At 40.4% G+C, this 21,319-nt stretch overlaps 1 protein-coding gene across 16 annotated transcripts in view; it reads right to left on the bottom strand.

The window, feature by feature from the left end:
* Positions 1-19,851, bottom strand: part of LDB2 (LIM domain binding 2) — a 220,072-nt gene extending 200,221 nt beyond the window's left edge. For 4 of the 16 annotated variants that reach the window (XM_037399673.1, XM_037399765.1, XM_037399783.1 and 1 more), the window contains exon 1: positions 19,323-19,849. In XM_037399673.1, coding sequence (XP_037255570.1) covers positions 19,323-19,454 — 132 coding nt within the window. In that variant the 5' untranslated portion in view covers positions 19,455-19,849. Of the gene's footprint in view, positions 1-19,322 lie in introns of all 16 variants that reach the window. The other 12 variants (XM_037399663.1, XM_037399755.1, XM_037399774.1 and 9 more) reach the window with 8 other exon arrangements.
* Between the last annotated feature and the right edge of the window lie 1,468 nt (positions 19,852-21,319).

Here is a 21,319-nt window from a genome sequence, read left to right as displayed (position 1 = left end):
TCCTCCAGAAAAACCTGCACTCACAGGAAGGGCAGTAAGCAGGTAAATATTATTTCATTTGCATGTACAAATGGTTTGCCAGTTCAACACAGGGGAAGAAATGCAAAGGTGACATTTCAACCAGGCACTCTGAGTGAGGGTTAACCTAACTTTGCATTCAGTCACAGAATTTATTCAAATATAGTACAAGATAGATAATTATTAAAGTGTTCATTGGGTCTGGATTAGAGCTGCGAGAATTATTTGTGGAAAGAAATCTTTTTGCTAGGCATTGTAGATCTAGACTGTAAACTACCAATTGAGTAACAGAATATATGAATATATTTAAATTAAAGATTGTAACTATAATTTCAGACTTTCTTTTTCATTCCAACAGCAAAACAACCTCTTAGCTCTGCAAATGAATTCTCATAAATCTAGAATCATTCCAAGTGATTCTATAAATCACCTTGGGATGACATGCTGTAGCAATAAACAGAAACAAAGGGCATGTCACAGAGACAGAAAAAAAGTCACTACAGTCTTTTCCTTAACTCATGAGCAGAATTTTAACAACGAGATTTTACAATTGTTTAGTACACCTTTCTAAATCACAGACAGCCAAGTCAGGTCTGCGGTACTGTTTTTAAGGACTTTTTTAAACAAACTACATAGTGAAATTAAACTATAATGTTTTTCAAATCATACTAACCAGGACCTAAAACATATTTTGATGAAGGTGTACTAATGTGCTTTCAACATTTAATTACTGACACTTCATTAAAAAATGCCAAAAGTACAAGGAGAGGTTAATGTCATAGGTTGACAGTTGCAAATAAAACCTCTAAATCAAGACTTTTTATACTGGACTAATCACAAAAGTTAATGATTTCCCCAAGTTTTCTTTGAATTACATCTGAAGAATACACAGCTCATTGGTCCTCCCCCTTTTAAAAGCAACTGGGTATCTCAGCATGGTTAACCATGGCTCCAATATGTGTAACAAGAGAAAAACCCTTTGAGGACAGTTTAAACAGTAAAAGTGTGATGCAAACCAGAAATATCTAAGTCTTAGTCTTAATAGAAGCTATGGTTTTTTACACAGCATACAATAGACTGAGGAACAGCACAGTAACTACGAAACCATTACTCGAAATATTATTATTTTTTTTTATGGCTTTAGTAGGAATCAGTAGGCCATGATTGAAAAAACATTACAAATACAGGTATTTAAAAGGGATCAAATTGTGAGAATTGTATGTGAGAGAGAAGTAATGCCAAAAAATCCTAGACACTAAAAATTTAAGTATACCTAACTAAATATTACCAATTTTTATACACACAAGATTATGTATAGGGAAGATGGTAACAGAAATACTTAAGGAGAGTGATTCTAAATGTGAACTTACAAAGGGAATATGACAGTATAAAATTTTACATGAAATTTGGTACTTGATTACAGGAAAAAAACCCAAACTCAGATCAACCAAGGTCAATGAATGAAAAGGGAAAATATTCTGCTCTGAAAATACACAATTGTTCAGATCTGTAACCTATATTATTTTATGATTTTATATTGTATCTATTTCATTAGCTATATTCCAGCAAATTAAGTTTTCATTTTCAAAAGCTTTGCAGTGTTTTTTGATTTTGTGAGTTCCTTCAGAGTTCCTGCAGCAGCATTAAAATGTAACCTTTTCTCGCTACTGATCTAAAGAGAAGTTGGCCTAATTAATATTGGAAATTGATTATAATTGATGAACTACTTAACTTGACACTGGTGCTGATGTTGGCTCCAAAGATTTACTCACAAACTGAACACAAAGCATGAATGATAGATAGGTTTTCCTAAGACATTTGTTCTGTTTTATTGTTTTCCTGTTGTGAACCACTGCACTTAAAATATGCAAGATGCCTAATGGAAGAACAACTTCACAGGCAAAGATACGACAGGACTGGGGAGGGAGTTGAGATGTACTCTGTAAGGATGTGGTGCATGTTCCCAGTATGAGAAACAATCTGGGGACACAACGCGATGGAGGAGAGAAGAGGGCACCAAAGGAGAGATAAAGCAAGAGAACTTGCAAAAACTCAGACTAACTGAAGGCATTATTTGGAGGAACTTCAAAGCAATCTATGAGACTCTGAAGACACCACCATCTGCCACATACTTCTAAAGATCTGAGCTCTCAAGGGGCCACTTCCTGCAAGACATGCACATCTTCACAGAAGAGATTAGAGATACATCATGAACTATTTCATCCTGACCATTTATCATGATAAACTTGCCAAGTGCATTAAATTTGCATAAAAGGATGTGGTCGCCTTTAATAAGCTACCTATTTCTTGATTTCTCGGTGACAAAAAATGAATTGAAACACATTTAGTAAGAGTGCTGCAACTAATCATTGAGCGAACAGTCTTTCACAGAATTACCACACTACGATCTAGCTCCAAGATTTTGTAAATGTCCTTTTTCATTCATAGCATAAGTTTAGGTTGTCAGCTATTACAATATTGTGCATTTCTCTAAATGAATGAGAAATGCCAAATTAAACTTAAACCAAATATATATATATATCTTACAGTGTCATTTAAAAGGAAAAATCCACAGCATTGATCTTTTGAATGATAATCAAAATGGTGGAATAATCTGTATTTGTTGCAGTTCCCTGTATCAGCAATGGAGGTTCTAGGTGAAACTTTGACTAATTTCACTTTTCTTTAAGTTTTTATGCTGACATGTCTAACGTTTTCATGTGTAGGTTGTGACAACACCCAAAGGGAAATCCTGAAGGATATTCAAATCTTTGTAATCTAGTGAACATTTGTTGATAAATAATATATTAGCTTTTTGCTAAGTTATTACTTCAGTATAGTTTTTTTTAAGATACATCCTAGGCAAGTTTTAAATGTAGCTTTATCAAGGTAATAGAAGTTAATTAAGTAAATCGTCCTCACTACAGGATATTATCCAATCTTGAACTTTCACATCAGGTCACAACAAATTTCAAAATGTCCTTTTAAAGACACGGTATGCTGCATCAGCAAATCCTTCTGCTTTTACTGTTCCCTTTGGGTTAATACTGTATATAAAAATGGTATTCAAACATTCATTCTGTTCATGGTCAGACTGGTATATTTGCTGGCAAGTCATTTCTGAAAACATTTCACTTCCTAAAGCTAACCTTCAACATTTACTTTATTATTCTCCTATTTCCCTGAATCCAAAAATGTGGAAAATTCTGGTAAAATTCATGATGGGAAGCATGCCTTGAATGCACCAATTATCTGCAAGTGTGCATCCCTTTTTCCTTCCTTTGCCCCCAAAACAACATGGTTTCCAGTTAATTCTTTCCAGATACTGTGTTCAGAGTCTCCAGTAAAATCAGCAAGCCATAGACAATATCCCAATTATATTTTACAAGAGGGTTTCTGTGGGATGGAAGGGACTCTGCCTCAGCTGAAGGACTGCTACCTGGTAATGAGCTCCTCTTTCCACTAGCCACTATAAATAGGATTTACAATCTTCTTCCAAAATGCCTGTAATACTCTTAGGTTAATATACGAGATCTCACCCCCTCTAGTGACTGGTCCCAGTGAGAATAGGATACAGTTACTTACTGATCGTTAACACAAGCCATTCCTTCAGCTTTTTGCTTTTGATGCCGAGGATCCCAGGCACTGTGCACTGCCGACACAGGTACCTGCGCGCCCGCAGCACTGCCATACTGCCTGCTCCCGCGGCGGGAGCCCCGCCGGGCCTTCTCCTTCCCCAGGGGCCACCCGCCACTACTCGATTAATGAGACCAGCCTACACAGTTCTTCAGTTTAGAAATTAAATGTGTTGGCTGACAGAGGAGCAAGGCAGAGAGGTGCATTCACAAAGCAACTACAGGAGCCCACGGTCTGGAAAACATAGGCCCCAACACAACAGTTGCGGGGTTCAGACGTGGCCTGTCCCTTCCAGGTGCGGGGCTGCCCTGCGGAAAACCTGACAGCACTCCAGCTCAGGCCTTTCCTTAACCAGCCTCCAAAAAAGCCCAGTAGCAGCACTGCCTGTTGCCCAAATGTCTGTCTTTAACAATATATTTACAATCTGCCTGGTACTGTGGTGACAGAGCACCTCAGAGGCTCTAATCCCCTCGCCCCGTGCCCTGCTCTCCCCTCAGGCCCAGAGGAACGCAGGGGAGCTGAAGAGAATTAGCAGAGTTTGTGGAAACTCAGCCAACTCCTGATGAGGCCTGGGCTACCGGCCTGACAGCCTCCTTCTCCCTCCAAAAATATTACATGATTACACAAGCACGCAATGTCCTTGGAGGAGGGTGCAAGTAGGGCATTATTTGAAAGTGTGGTAGTGAGAAAATTTCAGGCCATCACTTTCACTGAAGACTCCAACAAGGTTGCACCTCAAAGGCACAGTGTAGAGAAAGCACATAAATGCAAAGGCGAAGCATTTTCTGCCATAAGCCACAGGAGAATTGCAGAGTCTCTTATCTTTAGGAAGAACCTGGCAAAGTCTTTCTATCACCACAATAAATAAATAAACCAACGTCCAGCAGTTGTCACCTTCCTTGCGATTCCCCTACAGTTACATCATGGGGTCCCTGCTTTCTAGCCAAAATCGCTTTGCCATGCAACTGTTTGTGTGGTGAACTTTCTTTAACAGATTCATGTTCAAAGCATAAAAGGCAAGCAGCAATACACATGTCAATATTTAAAAGCATAAATAAAAATCTTAATAGATCCCAGATGTTTCATTTCCTCCAGCCCTTGCCAGTGATTGAGTTGGTGCTGATGTAGATGATTTTTTAAGATCAGTGGTCAGTTTGATGCTGAAAAAGGTTTAGGTGTCTGGGAATTCCAAATGCAATTCCTAGAAATAAAGAAATCATTAAGTAGATGCAAGAGAAACAACTATGATTGCAAGTGGCTGTTATTTTGTAAACTTATTTTACAGCCTGAAAAGCACCCACAGGTTTTAAATGCAACTGAGTGTGAAACAGACAGTAACATTTTGTCAACATATATAAAACCTTGTCGACATAATTGTTTCAATCTCATTTTCTTAGCAAAAGAACTCCAAAGGTACATACAAATAAAAGCATGGATTCCTTCAGCTTGTTAAGGTAGATACATGGTGCTGGTGCTGTTGAAGCTGGTGAAGAATTTGTTATTTAGATTTGCTCACTGCATCCATTTTTCACTTATTAAAGCAGCAAGTGATCATTTACTATACCAAACAAATAAAGCACTATACAGAAAGCACATCTACAAAAAAAAAAAAAAAACCAAACCACAAAACAAAAACAAAAAACAAACCTGCTGGGCCCAGTAACTCAGGCCATGCTGCCAAGCACACAAGTTTGCAACTGTAATGAGCGGCTCAATTCTTTCTCTCTGATTTTTACTGGGAGAAGTCCTCAGTCTCCTAAATGAAAGCAACTGGGGAGTGGGGGCTGGAAGCCCATACCTAGCTTGCACAGCCCCATGATGTGTGCACTTGACGTCATAAAAATGCTGTAAGTCTGCCAGGCCAGCAGCCACAAACCCCACATGCTGCCAATTGCGGGCTGAACAGACACTAAAAGGCCATGAATTTCATTTAGTTGCCCCCTTTCCCCTTCCTAGTAAAGCAGCAGAGGCTAGCAGCTGCTGGAGAAAAACGTTGAAAAATATTAGCTGTGAATGTCCAGGCTTTGGTTTTTGATTGGTACTAAAACCAAACAAATGAAGAATAAACCTAATGACAAATCTTGCAAATTTTGTTATTTATTAACACAGCCAATATTGTAGGCTTCTGAGTCCACTTTCAAGGAGCATGTGGATAAGCTCAGCTAAATTATGTGCTTCATACAGCCTGCCAGATCGACCTACTATTCTGCTAATTTATGGGCCATACATTTCTCTCTAGCTAAATTTCTGATTGAGAAAAACTTTACCCTCTTTCTGTTATTTGTTCGGCTACACAATATTCCTTAAGAGTGCTGCTTGTTCTTAACCATGTTTTTTGTGAAATGGTAAATGCAAACATAATCTAAGCCCCTGAACACGCAGTTTTATCACATAGCCAACTATGGACAACACATAAAAGCTGAATATGCCCTTCTAGTTCTTTTAAGGTGCCTCAAAGCCATCTGTAAGAACTAAGTCACCTAAAATTGCTAAACTCATTAGAATAAGTTCCACAAAACAAATTTTTGCTGTAGCAGCTTCTGCACCTTCTTTTAGCACCTTCATGTATATAGGGCCAAAGGCTCATTTCATTGACATAAACAGGAAAGCTTTGAATGGGATGAGGAGCTGCAGCTACAAGATCAGGCTGAAACAAACCTAGGAAGCTTGTGATCGATTTTTTTATTTTAAATTTTTTTCTTTAAATCACAACAGCACCCTTGGCCCACAAACTGTTATTTGTAATTGTGCATCTGTGTGCCATCAATCTCTAAGGAAGGGAAAGACTGCTGCTGAGCTCTCAATTTATGTTTCTCAGTTGACTCTTATAATCACACTCAGTGTTCTCAAGCTTAGTGCAGCTATTCTGGTATCCAAATTTGCACGCTAGGTGGGTTTATCCAAGTTCCCATGGTCCAAGTTTCATATACTTCCTAATAATAATCTTGAAAAATATATAGGTAATTGTGTTTCTAAAAAGCCACTTCAAGCAAAATTGGGAGAGTTCTTTCAACAGAAAAAAATATTTTAATGAAGTAGCTTGTACACACCTAGAAAAATGGTGAGAAAAATACTATTGGAAAAATCTACCCTTTTTTGATGTTGTCGTTAGATGTGGCATTAAGCAAAGCTAAGGGGATTCTGGGGTCCACAGATGATGAAAGGTCCCAAAACAGCATAAGCAAGGAACAGGATCAAGGATCCCTTAGCCCTGCAAATACTGCAATCCAGATGAGGCATTAATATTCATATTCTAGAGTGCGATTGGAAAGAAGACTCTAGCTCCTGTGCAGGGGTGGGCCTAACCCAGCGGAGGTGCAGTGAACTGCTTCACTTCCTCAGTGAAATTCAGTCCGTCTAATTGATAGTGCAGAAGGCGGTAGCGTACTGAAATAGCGCAGAGATTATTTCAGTAGTTTTACCCATTTATGCTCTCCTGCTCCTGACCAATGTATAACCCCCACAGAGGACTCCACTCTTTCCAACTTCAGTCTCAGGAACGATTTAAGTTTCTATAATATGGTAATCATTAAGATACTGCTATTAGATCACCATTCAGAAATGTATCAAGACTGAGACTACCTTCATTTGTGTAACACCAAACGTGGTTTAGTTTTGCTTAAGGTAACCCAGTTCCTTTCAAAATGACAATTTAAACAGTGCCTTTCCCTCAGAACCAGGATAAAATATTTATAATACCTCATTCATTTGCAGGCAAATACAGGTAACGTCTGTTAAAAAGCAAAATCCATTTGACTGGGTAGTTGTGGTACTGTATGCAGTTTCCATAAGGCAACAGATGTGGGGACAAGGGAGGGGGGGAGTTGATTTTGTCTTTTTAATATTCACAGTGGGTTTGTTCTCACTGGCTAATTAAATCAGTAGAGTGCAAACAATAAAAGAAAAAATAAGTGTTGCCTTTCTTCCCTAGAACAACCTCTCTGGTTCATGTCTACTTATTTACTACAACAATTTATTTATTACAAGACTTTGCAATATTTCCTCCCAAAAGGGTCATGAAATAAGATACATATGCCACAGCACCCATTCCCGTCAAGAAGAATACGCTTTTCCTGTGGAATTTAAGATAAGATGGTCTTTCCACTGTTAAGAAAAAATGGACTTGGAATGAGCTTCTTTGATTGACATGAAGCTACTGAAGAATCACACTAAAAAAGTAATAGATTTAATAACAATATCAGGTGTACAAATCAACTGGCAGAATGCTGCCCCAAAATGTATTTGTACCTGCTTGGCAAAGTCAGTAGGTTTGCACGGGCGCGCTGAATTATTTGAGAAGTAACAAAATGCATTAACAACATCCAACAGTCATCTTCCAAGAACCTAGGCTATTATGGTATTTTCTAGTCAGATAATTCTTTGTAGTGCATAAATACATGTAATTTCAATTAAAACATTTTGATTTGTGAAATCAAAATGAATGTGGTATACTTAGATTTGGTTTTGAAAGTATTTTAAACACTATCTACTTTTTGCATTTAGTTAGTTATGATACATAGCACAATGTTAAAACCAGGCTGTGGATACAGACCAGAACCCCACTGTGCTAGCACTGTATAAGAACAAAGAAGGTGGTTCCAGCCCTGGGAATCTTGTAATAAATACAATGGTACACATCATGAAGGTAGGGCTGTCTATCGGCATCAGATGCCAATAAAGCTCAGCAAAGGATCAAAATACCTATGCATCAAATAAGGTAGATTGCATACCCTGCGCCCTGTGTTGCTACTGCTTCCCGCACCAGCAAGTTAAATGCAAATTTGGGCATGTATGTCTACATGTTATATTTAAGTGACAGCATTGTTGGATGTACCTGAAGATAAGGGGCAACAGAGGGATGCAGCCTCCTTGCATCGTAAGGGAGTGTACTCAGCACTGTCGGTATTTGGCAACAGAAGGCAACTATTTCAGCCCAGCTGTTGCCAAATTTTTGAAAGCATCAGAGCCAAGGAAAGTGTTAGGGGATGTAATCCATGAGTTTACAGGAAACTACTCTCAAATCCTCAGGATCATCATGGAAGGAAACATGGACATGATTGGTTTAAGATGTAACAAGTGACAAGAGACTAGTGTCAGGTACTGTGAGGTCCTGGGTCTTTACAGAGTGCAGAGTTCCTTCTCAGCTCCATGTATTACTGGCCCAGTTTTCAGTTTATTGAGGATTTCTCTGCAAAATACGGCTTCATTGTCGTTAATGAATTATCCACAACAGAAACACTGATCTATTTAACCCCAAAGTCAGGGTTTTACTGAGTTGTGTACCCACTACCAAATGCTTACTATATCTTAGTTACTTTTAAACTCTGCTACTGTTTGAACACGCTCAGCACCAAGAAGTACCTTACTCCCTTCAAGTGTTCTTTTGGTTAACCAAATTAATGTTTGCAAACAAATAAAATATTTACTCTGTACTGAAGCCAAAAGAGTGTTTCTTTATGCAATCTGAACGATGAGCAAACACCAGAGCACTGGAGATAACAGCAGCAGGTCAGACTTAGGAAACGATGCCCCATCTTATGACACTTCACAGTAAAATACGCACTACGAGGACTTTGAACTGAAATAAGCCCACTACTGCTTAATTTAACTGTATCGCAAAACGTGGTAAAGTAACCCAGCAAAGAGCTTTCTGTTGATAGTTGTATGAGAGGGCATTTATCAATACCCATTAACCTCTGGCTTTTACCTGTTGGTTTTCTAACAGATGCTTGTGTTGCTTCATAAGCCACAAGGTGTCACAGTGGCTCAACTGGTAGGATTCTTGTCAGTCTAGACACGCAGGTTGTGGCTTCAGGTTACATACCAGTGGTAACACCGCTCTGTACGAGGAAGTCTGTGGTACGCTGTGTATTTAGAAGTGCAGCCCTCTGGATGAAACAATCAGTCAAGGTGTAACTCAGTTGCTTCAGGATGCTCTTGATGTGGGTGTTAAATAATCTCACAGCACCGTCAGAGAAGAGATGTACTTGGTGCACTGGCATCTTGACCGATCTTTTTACTTTGCATTATTAACCCTGACAAGAGTGTTAAGAGGACCTGAAAAGAGCTGAGCTCATCATTCACATCAAATAATAAATCCTATGAATTCCACTTCTTCTACCGAGAGTTGCTAGGAATTAATACCAGTTTATTTTAATGCATTAATTATTCAAATCTAAGACAAATTTTTGCCTGTTTTTCATAACAAGCAGTGTGCTGTAAGCATGTATTACTCTGCTAAGACTATATGCTGTGACTGGTCATGTATCCTGTCTTACTGTTTCACATCCTTGACTGGATGAGCACAGATGGAGCTAGAGCTTAAAATGCCAGGAAGATTTGAATTTTTTCACCAATTCTTTCTTATTACATTTTTGTAAAGTAACTGCATGGTAAGCAGCATCCTGTCCCATGGAAAAAATAGGTACATACATCATATTTACTGGCCTGTAGTTTTCCCATTACCGCCAGTCACTGCCGTTAATTTGCTTTACATTCACACACCAGTCAGTCCGCACTGCAAAGCAATCAAAGATTTTTCTCTGGTGCATTTAATTTCTAAGTATCATGGGTCTATCTGAGAGGTTTCAGAAACTCAAAACAGGAAACACCACCTCTCAGCTTATCTCATATAGAATAAGCAACTTCTTTCGAGAATGCTTCACAATTTGAAATTTACATTCTGCAATTATTTGTGAGAATAAAACTCAATTGATCAAAAATTCACAGAAATACATAAAGAGCACAAGCATAGCCAAAGCAAATTCACTGTTAAACTCAAGTGAATAGTCACGGAAATTTTGCATGTAGTATTTGTTGCACTCAAGTAATGAACCTTTACCCAGTGTGTTGGCTTTTCATGTCCCATTATTCATGCCAACACATTCATTAAAACGGGCCTATGCTTTTTAACATAATCAGCATGTGCATAGGTGTGGCCTTCAAAGAGTTATTACCATAGTTTACAGGCATGCTGTTCGTAAATACAAGCAGAACTCCAGTCAGTGCAAAATGCCAAGCTTCCCACAAAACATATGGTAATTTTTGCTCTGTAAAATGGATAGATGCGCTATATAATGCATAATTGCATCACATTATATCTGAACTTCTAATTGCTTAAAATGATACTTCAAATCACATCAACAACATTATTACCTAATTACCCTAAGGGTCAACTGATACTCCAGTGATTAGGTCTAGGCAGAAGTAATAGAGGTATTGTATTGCCTTCATTCACTACAGCAAGTGGTACAGTTGCAAATGCACATACAGAATCTATATCCTGTCAATGCTTTTAACATCTTGGTATGGCAAAGAAGAAAGGTGGAGACATGCTGGCCGAATACCAAAAGGACTGAGGGTCCCTCCTGCAAGATGCTGAACAAGAAGAAGAATTTTCATTTGCTCTAAAGGAACTATTTCACAGCAGTTCCCTTTTCTTTCTAGTCACAATAACGTTACTGTGATGCGAAATGGAGTAACATGGAAACAGTTTTGGTACTTCAAGTGGATACAAGAACTATGGAAGACAGTGACACTCATCTGAAAAGGCAAGTTACTATCAGAATATGGGGGACAGAGTAAAACTGACAGTTATAGGCCTTCCTCCATTGCTGCATAACCGATGCATAAGACTTTTGTAAACTGCATGAAGAAGACATAGCATCCTAGGTGCGAGGCATTTCATATTCCTTTTTTCCAACTGTAGATACTAACCTGGTTGCAAACCTAGTGGCAAAGCAGGTTTCATGCATGCCTTGCCAATCACACCCTGGAGGATCTCTAGTTCAAAGAGGAGATGGTTAGCAATGTTGGTGCTGCTGACTGCCCTGCGGAGGGATGAAGTGTGCTGAGGGTGCTTCAGCTTAAAGATATATAAGCATAATAAAACAAAAAAGTTTCACCCTATTTACTTTCTTGTTTCCTGAGCATTTTCCTCTCTCCATGTGACTCTGTATTTAAAGATTTAGAATATTTCTTTTTGTATAATGTGGTCATTAATATTTCAGAAATCTCTTTGTAACCTGCTCTAGGACAGATGGCAGCTCTTTCTCTGATAAAATCCTCTGCTAATGGCTGAAGCAAAACTATACAACTGGAACAAGAATCACAATAAGATAAATGCACAATGTTCTGGAAGTCATAATTTTCTCAGTTTACTACTTCAGAAAATAACCTAATAAAAATGTAGTTAGAAAAAACAAATGTTTGAAAGTCCAGAAGAAAAGTAAAAATAGTCCACTGCACCGGTGATCTAAGACTGCACATAATACTCAAACAGGGACAGTTCTTTTTTCCAGGTATTTAGTTTCTGAAGAATGAGCACAGTGGACATACAATTAGGTCTATTCTTGGGTCTGGCTTAATCAGGGGTTTCCAAATATGATCACTTTTATACATACATAATGTTTCATTTGCCCTCCAAATGCCACAGAAAGGGTCATCCAACTAGCCCACGCAATTCTTCTGGATCATGAGGGATGTTCCAGACTGCAGCTACCAGTTGTGTAAAACGGATAGGATCTGAATCTGCCATACGTGAGTAATCTGGTGGCAAAACTATACCAGAGATTAGATTTCCCCCTTCCATTTTTAAACACACACACACATGTTACATGTAGATTTGAATGTTTCTACTCAGCTAACTAGGCTTGGCAAGGTGACTCTGTGGCTTTGAATCAGGAAAAATGGATATCAGCAGGTACTGCAGATCACACGCATAGATATTACACCAATGTTCTAATTTGTTACTTGCTTGAAAGGATGCAAAGACCAAACTAATTCATTTTCAGGTAACCTGGCAGTAGATTTTAAGTACATTTAGACAACCTCCATAAAGCTATGGCTTTGCTGTGTCAGTTGTGAGTTTGTGACTCTGCCTTGGCCCAGTACCCGGATGTGAATATTGACAACAGAAAGACCTTAGGGAGAAGTTCTGGTTTGATACTTACATTTTGGCTGTAGTTCTCAGAGTTGTTCATACAGAAGAGGTCTGCTATGCTCAAGTCTCATGCTTCAAGTCTGCATAATGCAGGCAGGAGCACTACCCTGGCCAGGAGCTTCATCATGCGTATGTCTTCTTCACAACAGTGTATAAACAGCCAGGCAGTGCCAAGACAACTTAAGCCTCATGGAGAGGACAGCATCCTCCCGTAAAATTTATGGCCTTTGCAAAGACTCTTCACTACAAACACTCTTGAGTCCTGAAGAGATAGGCTTGGAGAGCTACCACGTCCTAGTTCACGTTCAGCTCTGCAAAGGTCTCATTTTTCCAGGTCGGTGATTTTTCACTAGTCCCATAAGGCACGAAAGCACCAGAGTTGTCTCCAGAAGCATCAGCCGATCCCATACAGAGGTTTAGGGTCTGCAGATGGCTCTACTTGATCCCTAGTTATCTCGGGAGTACCAAGTGTACTATTCGACTTCAGTCAGTAACTTACAGGCTTTAGTTTGGAAGGGCATGGCTGTCCACCACAATGTAACAGAAATGGAACCAGTATTGTGACATAAATTGCTTTCTCTCTGAAATTCTAACAGCAACCAAACACAGGAAGAATGTACTGAGGAGAAGAAAGACACAAGCCTAGGGAGACAATTTCAGCGAGAGGTTCAGGGAGGTTTCTTTCACTACTATTTTTGCCTAATAAATAAGACCACTGAGACCTGGCCAAAAGGCCCTGCCCTACCACACTCTTTTTTTGGAGACAAATCATCAGCCACTTTGGGGCAGCCTCATCCCTGCCAGTATCACTCCTCTGAGGCTTCAAGTAGCCCAGAAACAACTTTTGAAAAAGAGCACCCACCAAAAGTGAGGGTATATGCTGGCCTGTTTACACAGTACAGCACAGGAAAGAAAGCTCTTCTTGGGAAGGAAGCAACTGAACAAAGTATCGGCACAGTTGGAATGCCTGTTTACAGCAGATATGCAACTTCTGGCAAAAAGATACAAAAGAAATACCATTTGAAGTGAGGAGTCCAGCTAAAAATACTGCGACGAGTTTAGCAATCTACCCATACCCTTTTTCTTTAAACAAAGAAAGTGTGTATACCAAACCCAAATTATTATTTTTTTTAAATCTGATCTTGCGATCCTACTGCAGGCAAAACTCCAGCTTAAATAAGAGCACAGGACTGGGCCCTTGTTATGATCTCTATTTTGTTCCTTCTCACCATCCAGAGGCTTCTATTTCTGAGACTGGATCTGCATAGTTAATCTTGTTTACATCAGGGAAAGACTGAGTTTAAAGTTTAAGTGGATTTGTGGTTTAAAGAGTAAAGAATGAAAAAGAGAAAAGGAAGGGTTGAAAAGGTTCCTTTATAGAAAATGATCTAGTAAGTAAGCATCAGAGTGATTTTCAGATAAGATCCATTTTTACACTTTCACACCAACTCTCTCTCCCCCCTCACCAGCCCCTGCCCCCAAAAGCTCCCTGTTCCTTACACATGCAGTTTACATTCTAAATTATAACTTGGGGGGGTGGGGGTGGGGGTGGAGGGGTGGAGCGGAACAGCAAGACATCCCTGATTTGTAAGCTAAGGAAAGGAAGTAGCCTTTTTTTCCTCCCCCAGCCTCATAAGAATTGTTAGTTTGTAGCAATTTTAATTGAAAACAGCTGCAACTGAAATATTTAAAAGGGATGAAAAAACTATATGAAATAAAAGACAATCAGTAAAAAGAGCCTCGAATCCATTCTGAAGTCAGTGTCTGCCTAAAGGAGTTCAAGGGTTTTCTTTTAAAATTGACCTTTAGTTTCAGCAAAGCATAGTTTATAAGTACTCTGTTAACATACTTTACTTATGTTTCTACAATTGCGAAGTATTAGTATATTTGTGGGTGAAAGAATATTTCCACACAAATACTTTGAGACAGAAGCTTATGTGTTTTCCCTTCAACAAAACAAACTCATTGGACAAACTCAGCCTTATGTATACAATATGAGAGATCTGTTTGCAATGCTAAGTTGCTATGTGAACAAATGTGATGTCACAACATAGATTTTTATGACTAATATATTAAAAATGCATCAGGAAGAAGAAAAGATTATTTCATCAGATAGAAATGTGAGGAAGTAAAATCAAAGACTTCCATTAAACTGCAGAAATTTTGGTTTGCTTTGATTTGCTTTAAATATTTAGTTGAATCTGGATGTCTGTGTAAGCTTCCGGTTCATTTAGTAGCTTTAAAATAATCGTAACATTCGTAACATCCTCCTTTATTTTCCTTTTAATTTTCTTTATATTTTCTTCCATGATGAAATCTCTACTTTGTTAAATTCACCAGTTTAATAGGAGTTTAACATGATTTGATTAAGCTGATTGTCTTTAAAACAAACATGCTACTAATCATGTTCTCTGATCACCCTTAAAACTCTGCTGTCTTAGGCCAAAGAAAAGCTGTGTTTTGCGTATAATGGTGATGTAAAGCATAATCTCTAGGAGTGACAAACAGAGATACAGGTGAATTTATTATTATATAGCGATACAGAAAAGCTCTAACAATATAGGGGACTAAACAAACAACTGAACGGCTTGATACATTTCTTTGATTATTGACACTAAAACAATGTCTCAAACTTTAAACTGTCAGCAACATTAAGTGATCTATCCACAGCACACTGTAATGTTACCAAAAAACAATTATATACAAGATATAATCACCTTTTGTTTTAAGTGTGGACAATTTCAAATTATTAAAAATTAGAACAGGAAAGAATTTACAACATCAAAGAGGAAAATAGGCGCTTTTTTAAAAAACATTGAGCTTTATGAAAAACAGTGAAAATATTTAAGCTAATTTACCTACGTTGTATATTGCTACCTAGAACTTTAGAAACTGCTGATTATACCACAACAGGATTGCTCTCTTGAAATGTTAAACTAACACAGATATAAAAATGTTAAGATAAACTGTGTTGGAGTGGATGGTAATGAAATCCTTAAAACCACACACAGAGCAAGGAAACAGCTGCATTTTGGTTAACCAGAAAGTTAATCAACTATGATAGAAGTAAATAAGATTTATCTTACTATCTGCCAGAGATTATTAAACATTTAAATATTAATTTTACTTCTTTAAATCAGGATTGTTGATGCATCGCAAAATGGCACGAGATGCTCCCAAAGTATTATTAAGAAAGTGTGTATTAATTTCCATTTAGAAAAATGCATTACCAGATTAGACCTCTTTGAACAACTTTTAAGGAAGGTAAGGTGTTCCTGTACACTAGTTGGTTTCTCAGACCCCCTGATTTACTGTAGATCACATAAGAATTGGCTAGGTGGTGGACTTTTGCCAGTACTTACATCATAAAACCACCCCCTGCCTGGGTGTGATTGGAATTCTTCGCCTAAGACTGACCTTGAATTTAAAAAGGCAGTTGTAGGTTCTGCCTAAGGAGCCTGTAAAGTTGTAAGAAGTTGGAAGAGCAAAGGTTTGCACATCTAGTACAGGCTAGAGTTGCTAATTCTTTACATTCATGACTACCATTTCTTCCTAAAGAAAATGACAACAACAAAGATAGCCATGCTGCATCTAAATGACCTTTCTTTATCACTCTGTACTTTGTCTGCTTAATACACTGAGCACATCCCTCACACCGACTATTATTCCCTTACACCCAGTGCTTACAGAAACCAGAGTGGAAGCAGTGGATTTCTCAGGGAAGGTGCCCAAGCGCAGAGCCACTTTGAGGATGCTTCTACCTCCCTCAACAAACCGTGGACCCTCCTGCTGGGAGAGCTGGAGGAGAAATGTCATTTACCGGTGGATTCCCTAATGGTGTCTCTACCAACCCATTGCTTTTTTTGAATCATTTCTCACCCACCTGCAAGCTCTGGGGAGCAGCTACAGGGATTCACTACAAAGGCGGGCTCTACAGATGGAGGGGAGAAAACAGATTGACATGACATACAGATACTCCTGTCACAGGCTCTCCATCCAACCCCTGTATGACTTGATTAAATTACATACATTTTGCTCTGCCTTGAAACTTCCACCACTGCAAGGGACAGCAGAGAATCTGAGTCTAAAGGATTGTTAAGAACATTTATATTTTGTAGGAAAACAGGAAAACCCCATAGGCTTTCCAAGGATGTATTTGGGATAAGAGATTTAGTTTTCCATTTTTTAACACATCCTCACTTGCCACTGGCTCTCTCCAGAAGCTGGGTCCAAGTGGAATCTGCCAGCTTGCTACCCCCAGTCTTTTGGAGAGTCTCTTTGTAATTCCTTTTCCCTTAAGCTGCTTTGCTTGTGCTCACCTACCCCCTGGGGCTCACAGAGCAAAAGCAGCCTCCTTCAGAGACCAGTGCCTACATTATTCCAAAGACTGCCTAAAGAGAAACGTTCATGCAGTAAGCTTGTATCACCCACATCACAAGCACATTCCTTCCATGACATACAGGGCTCCATCGATCTGGACTCAAAAAATTCAGAGCTAGTTATACATGCTCCAAAAGCCTTCAACTACCAACCAAAAACATGCTTGGAAGTGCATAAAATTAATGTGAAACTTCCACTCCCAGCCTGCCCCAGAAGCCAGCATGATCCTTTACAGGCTGTCCACACCTAGTCACTTGTAAGTGTCCCAGGAAAGTAATTTTTTTTTTTTTTTTATTAAGGAAGGTGTTTTAATTGGAGGACTGAATGAGATGGGCTGAAGCTACCTAGAAAACACATATCAACGACAAATACTTACAAGCACAGAGCTCAGAAATTAAAGAACAGGGAACCAGAATGCAAACAGTGAACAATCACAAGGGCAAAAGTATTTTTACTCTGAGCAAATAAAAGAAATGCTGGAGCCGAAGGCCTTCATTAACTAAGCACTGTCTGTCAAAGTAAAATGCTGCTGAAACCCATGGCAGCACTAGCAAGGAAGAGTAGGTTATCGCTTTTTGCCCACAACAACCCATGCAAACATGCACAGCAAAAACTGCAATTAAACATGCTGAAGTCTAACTCAGCACACCTCAGCAACGCAGGACTGGGAAGTTGTTTCACAAGTGCCTCAAAAACTTTTCTAGTGTAACATTTGTAAAGGAGCCGCAATCAGAAACTGGTCAGTTACTAAAAGTACCACTAAAGTAATATGTAAAAAGGCTAAATTAGCACTGACAGCTTTTCAGAACAGCTTGTATATAAAACTCTGAAGGAATCACTCAACGATACATATTTGTTCTTTTCCCTTGAAACAGTGTAGAAATTATTACATTAATATGTACAGGAATGTAAGGAACAGAGTTGCAAGACACTGACAAATAAACAGTAGCAAATAAACCTCCCAAGCCCACTCACTCTATGTGAATGGCAGTGACCCTCCCCAGCCAACAACTTGGGGCAAAACTGACAAATAGTTGCCATGATTTTGGGAGCAATGAGCTGCTTGGAGTTTTTAGCCAGCACTAAGTCTATTTACCCATTACTCCAAAGCAATGTTTTAAGACTAGCAGTGGTAACAGTGTTAGAAGAGCAGTTACCCCGTAGCAGTTACCCAATCAGAAAGCAGGTCACATCTCGTTAGCTGTATCATATACATTAAACGTCACAGATTCTCCACGGCTTAGCTGACAATTCAGGCATGTGTGTTTTTTATTTTATGATAACCTCACATTCTCTTAAAGAATAACAATACAACAAACAGCTCCATCTGAGATCCTTTACAAAGCTTCATGGCACGAATGTGGCAGGTCTTTGCCTTTACATAAAGCCATTCACTATAAAAGATTAATACTTTCTAAAAGTGTTTTCAGGGCACCACTAGTAAACTACTATGAAAAATTGCAGCACAAGAATGTGTGCTGCACAGACACAGACACATGGGCTGAAATGTAGCCTGATTCACTCCACACACTTTTCACTTCAACAGACCAAAAAGTGTGCGTTATTTAACCACGTAAATAACCAGATGCAGCCTCCACTGTCTTCTGTCTTTAAGTGACAAAAGTATGTCCCCTTCCCATTCAGCATACTCTTTGTGGTGGCTGATCTGGATGTAGAAGCCAGGGTGTATAAACCACTAACAGATTATACAAAGCATAAATGACAGCGAATGTAGTTTACATTATTGGGTACTTTTGACAGCTATATGATAAAGTCGTGAACCGATCATCCCTCTCGCTAAAAGCAACTGCATTCTAAATGTAAACACGGATTTCTCTTGTTGGTCATCCTGAACATGTGTTCTTTAAGTGCAGCCCAGGAATAAGTTTTTAGAACTCTGCTCCTGTTTTCTGCTACCATTCATTTTTAATTTTAACGAGTTTACAAAACAAAACCAGAGAAAGGTTCTTCTCTCCCCCTAAACCTGCAACATTTCTGAATTAATTTTGTGCAAAAGCTCAAGCAATACCTTGCAATATTGCAGCTGCAAATGCCAGTAGGACAGATCCTGAGCAAACAACACACTAAGGCAAAGAAATTTCCTGAGACCAACATTACAATCAATCCTGAAGTGCTGTACTGTAATTTCAAGATTTCAGCCTAAGCTGGTATCTCCTCAAAGAGTTGCTCTGCGTGGAAACATAATGAGGGATTACCCAATTAAACTACTAAATTAATTAGGGTTCGTGCCTGCATATACTGTACTGTCTAGTGGGACGCTTCAGCTGGAATTCGGGCTGAAACCTACCACGGTCCATGCACAGGAAAACAAGGCTGGGGGACTTACCTCCGTCCGCGACTGCAGCCTCTTGTTCATTTCATATATTCGGTACTCTGGTTGCACCATGTATGGTGTGTGTCTCCTATAAAATGGGCCAAAAGGAGAAGAATAGAAAGGGTCATGTGGTGTGCTGGACATCTTGCCTGCTTGCAGAGATTCAAGCTACACAGAGTATCATCAACATCCATACAGAGCACATGGGCTGTGTGTTCTTCACAGTACAAAGTAGCGGCGCGCACACACACACACCCATCCAGGCTGCACGCACTGGCTGGGAACTGCTGTGGGAGCCCTCTATAGCGGGAGCGGGGGGGGAGCGGCAGCGGGAGCGGGAGCGCACAGGCTCCACGGAGGGAGCGGGAGGCTGGATAGCTTCAGGCACCGCCGCTCGGGTTTAAAGCAGCAGTTTCTGGAGGGGTCATTTCCTGTCCGCGCTGCAGACTACTTCCAAAATATAATTCTCCGCGCCGCCTGACAGAGGGCTAAGGTTCGGCTTTAATTTCTCCCAGCCAGGACCCCTCAGGAACTGGCAGCACAAGGCTTCTTAGCATATAGGTGGTTTAAAAGCTGCCTGAGCCAATCACCCTCCGCGAGGAGCACGCTCGGGCGATGTCAGGGATGCGGTTACTACAAAACACATAAACACAGGCCACGGCAACCCCCGCCGCTTGCAGCTGGGGGTTCGCCCGCTCCCTGGCGGCTCCCTCAGCGCGGCTCTGCCCGCTCCCAGCGGCCGTGCCGGGCTACCGCCGCGTCGCCAGCGCTCGCCACCCCGGCGGGGGCCGCCCGGGGCCGCCCGGGCAGCTGCGCCAGCGGCGGGGTGGCCGGGCCGGGCAGCCCGCACAAAGGCGCAACCTCCGGGCGCCGCGCTCCACACAATGGAGCCGTCAAACGGCGGCAAGGGAAACCTCCCGGAAAAATGTAAAAACACAAAGAGCCGGGTGGGGGACCGAGACCCCCGCACAGCCGCTGGCGACCCCCGGCCGGCGCGCGTTAGCAATAAACAAACGGCTCGCTTTAAAAGCAGCTCTCCGGCTCAAAGGTGGCGGCGGCTAGGTAGCGGGCAGGTCCCTGCCGGCGGGATGGTTGCGGTGCGGAAACCCAGCAGCGGTTAGAGCACGCTGCAAAGGATAGCTGACACGGTCAAATGGGGAGGGGGGTCCGAGGGAGGAGGGGAGGGCGAAGGGGAGGTGATCACCCTTTGGAGGTGAAGGATGAACTTTATCTGTTGAATCATACTTGCGGGAAAGTGCTGGGAGCGGGGATACCACGTGAACAGAAAGTCCTCAAAATACAGAGGAAACAAAATGGGCTCATCTGCCACATGGGAAAGTGCAAGGTCTGAGAGGGGAGCCTGCCAGCTACCTGTGCAAAAAGCCCTTGGAGCACAGGCTCTGTCTTCGTACACAGCTGTAAAGTATCAGGGCGTTATTTACAGTACTGAATAAATGCAAAAACAACAATAAACAGCGCTGAATTAATCTCTCATGTAAATTCATTCAAGCAAATGGAACCACTCTAGAAACAGATTTAGTTAACTAATATGATTAAGAGAATAACAATCAGCTGCAGTCACAGCGGTTCCCGGCCAGGGCGCTTTGCGGGAATGCTGCGGGATCGCCCATTTCACAGATGGGGAAATCAAGGCACGCGTCATTACATTTTCTAAATTTATGTAATAGTCCCAGAAAATATTTGAGCACGATGTGGCTTTACCCACTGCCAAAAAAATAATTCAAATCCAACTGAATGAAGGAATATTTTAAGACAGATTTGAAAAACCCCAGTTTTCACTGGCATTTGCCTAAATCTGGAAAATCTGAGTTCCCTTTTCGGGATAAAATGTAGAGGTCCATCATTCTACTCTACTGACCACCGATCCAGATCTCAATTTAACTTTGACATACCAGTCGCTGTGTAGCAAAACTGTTTCTGTATGAACAACGGTTTCCAAAAGAAGTGACGTACTGAGCTGTTTTATAGACTTCCCACAGCTTCTGTCA

This window comes from Falco rusticolus, chromosome 1 (assembly GCF_015220075.1).
Source record: "Falco rusticolus isolate bFalRus1 chromosome 1, bFalRus1.pri, whole genome shotgun sequence".
NCBI lineage: Eukaryota > Metazoa > Chordata > Aves > Falconiformes > Falconidae > Falco > Falco rusticolus.
This window is presented reverse-complemented; position numbering and strand designations above follow the sequence as displayed.